The sequence below is a fragment of the Octopus sinensis genome, linkage group LG16 (genome assembly GCF_006345805.1).
Source record: "Octopus sinensis linkage group LG16, ASM634580v1, whole genome shotgun sequence".
NCBI lineage: Eukaryota > Metazoa > Mollusca > Cephalopoda > Octopoda > Octopodidae > Octopus > Octopus sinensis.
The window spans coordinates 37419706-37421996 of record NC_043012.1 but is presented as its reverse complement, the minus strand read 5'-3'; the positions used below and the strand labels follow the sequence as shown (position 1 = coordinate 37421996).

At 37.9% G+C, this 2291-nt stretch overlaps 1 protein-coding gene across 1 annotated transcript in view; it reads left to right on the top strand.

Moving 5' to 3' along the window:
* The window catches only part of LOC115220306 (DNA-binding protein RFX6-like), a 97054-nt gene extending 95347 nt beyond the window's left edge, over positions 1-1707 (top strand). Inside the window, exon 21 of the mRNA XM_029790410.2 lies at positions 1408-1707. Coding sequence (XP_029646270.1) covers positions 1408-1556 — 149 coding nt within the window. The 3' untranslated portion in view covers positions 1557-1707. The remainder of the gene's footprint in view (positions 1-1407) is intronic.
* Positions 1708-2291: the final 584 nt, after the last annotated feature.

Genomic DNA, 2291 nt, shown 5'->3' with positions numbered 1-2291 from the left:
GTGTGTGTGTGTGTGTGTGGTGTGTGTGTGTGTGTGTGTGTGTGGTGTGTGTTGTGTGTGTGTGTGCTTGTGTGTATATAAGAACATTATTACCTTACTCATGGGAGACAACAATGTTAGTGGCTGCAAGCTCAAAACCATGTTGGCGAAAATCAACAGATATATATAAAAATCATATAAAATAAGAAGCACCAGCTTTGCTAAAAATAGGAGTCAAAAAATACTCCAAAGCCACAAGAATTAACACTAAATTTTTACGGGCATGGTTGTTAAAAAACTAAGTGAATAAGGATTGTGTCTTACCTGTGCAAAATTGCAAGAAGGAATGCTAGTGAACCAGGTGTCAGGATTTTGAATTTAGCACCAAAGGCACTTGATTCTCTTCAGCCAAATCTACTCATAACAATACCAAATCCTCTTTTGAGGACCAAATGCTGGCTGTGGCACACTATTGTGCCAGAACCAGCAATTTTAGCATTCAGGTCAGCCTCCCATCACCTGTGAGTTCAGCCCATAAATACTTAAACTTCTCCACTTGCTAACAGAAGCCTTATTTTATGATTCTTAAATCCTCTTGTTTTGTATAAGTCACATTTGGTAATAATATTCATGTTCTTTCCAAGATGGTAAGCTGGCAGAATCGTTAGCACGCCAGGCGAAATGCTTAGCGTATTTCGTCTGTCTTTACAATCTGAGTTCAAATTCCACCAAAATAGACTTTACCTTTTATCTTTTCGGGGGGTCGATAAATTAAGTACCAGTTGCACACTGCATTGATCGAATTGACTCCCCGCCCACTCCACAAAATTTTGGGTCCTTGTGCCTAGAGTAGAAAAGAATATTTGGTGCTATTTTGAGGTGGCAAGCTGGTAGAATTGTTAGTATGTTGGGTGAAATGCTTAGTGTTATTTCAAATTCTGAGTTCAAATTCTGCCAAAGTCAACTTTGCCTTTCATCCTTTCGGGGTCGATAAATTATGTACCAGTTGTGCACTGCGATCAATCTAATTGACTGCCCTGCCAAAAAAATTTTCAGGCCTTGTCCCTAGAATAGAAAAGAATATTTGGTGCTATTTTGAGACGGCCAGCTGGCAGAATTCTTGCCATGCTGGGCGAAATGCTTAGCAGCATTTCGTCTGTCTTTACGTTCTGAGTTCAAATTCTGCCAAGGTCGACTTTGCCTTTCATCCTATTGGGGTCGATAAATTAAGTACCAGTTTGAGGGGCTACAGTAATTACTAATTTGGTTTCTGTTGTTCCTTATATTGGAGAGGTTTTAGTTTATTGAATTTGAGGGGGATTTTCTGTTGATAATGCTAATTTGACTCTCCACCCACTCCCCAAAAATTCCAGGCTTTGTGCCTAGAATAGAAAAGACTATTCATGTTCTTCTTTTTTCTCTTTGCAGTGGTACAGAACACGGAGAGCCTGGGCAACGATGAGTTTCTCAGTATGACCATGACCAGCATGTTGAACAGTGACCCTGATCTGATCCCCACATACAACACTGACACGGGGACACCTCTTCCACCCATCAATTCTGTTTTCCTAAGTTAAATATTGAGGATCATACTGCTATGCTCACTCACACACACACACACACACAGATACTGTCATGCGCTTACACATACCACAAAGTGCATCAAGCATGCTCTACATACATACGAATATACATACATACATACATACACACATATATATATATATATATATATATATATATATATATATATATATATATATGTATATAATATGTATATATATATGTATATATATATGTATATATATATATATGTATCTATACACACACACACACACACACACACACACACACACATATATATATAATATATATATATATATATATATATATATATATAAGATTGAGCAGAAAGAACACAAGGAGGAAAAGTTAGATGAAAGCAGAGCAAACGGAAAACTAGACACAAACTTTAGAGACGGGAAATTCCGAGGAAGACACAATGCACGAAATATTCACAACTGAGTTTTCCTCGTCAATCAATGACCCAAAAATGTCATAGTGGTTTAGCGCAGAAAGAGGACAACAAGGACGATGATGCGGAGGAGAAATAAAGGTTGTTTAATGATGATAACGAGGGTAATAGAGGAGACGATGAGGATGATAATGATGAAGAAGAAAAAGAAGAGGAAAAATGAGATGAAGAGGCAGAAAAGGAGGAGGAGGAGAGAGAAAGTGAGTGGGGGAAGAAACACGGAGAATAGAAATATGCAGAATTGAATCAGTAGAGCATCTGTGTTTCCATTTCTTTG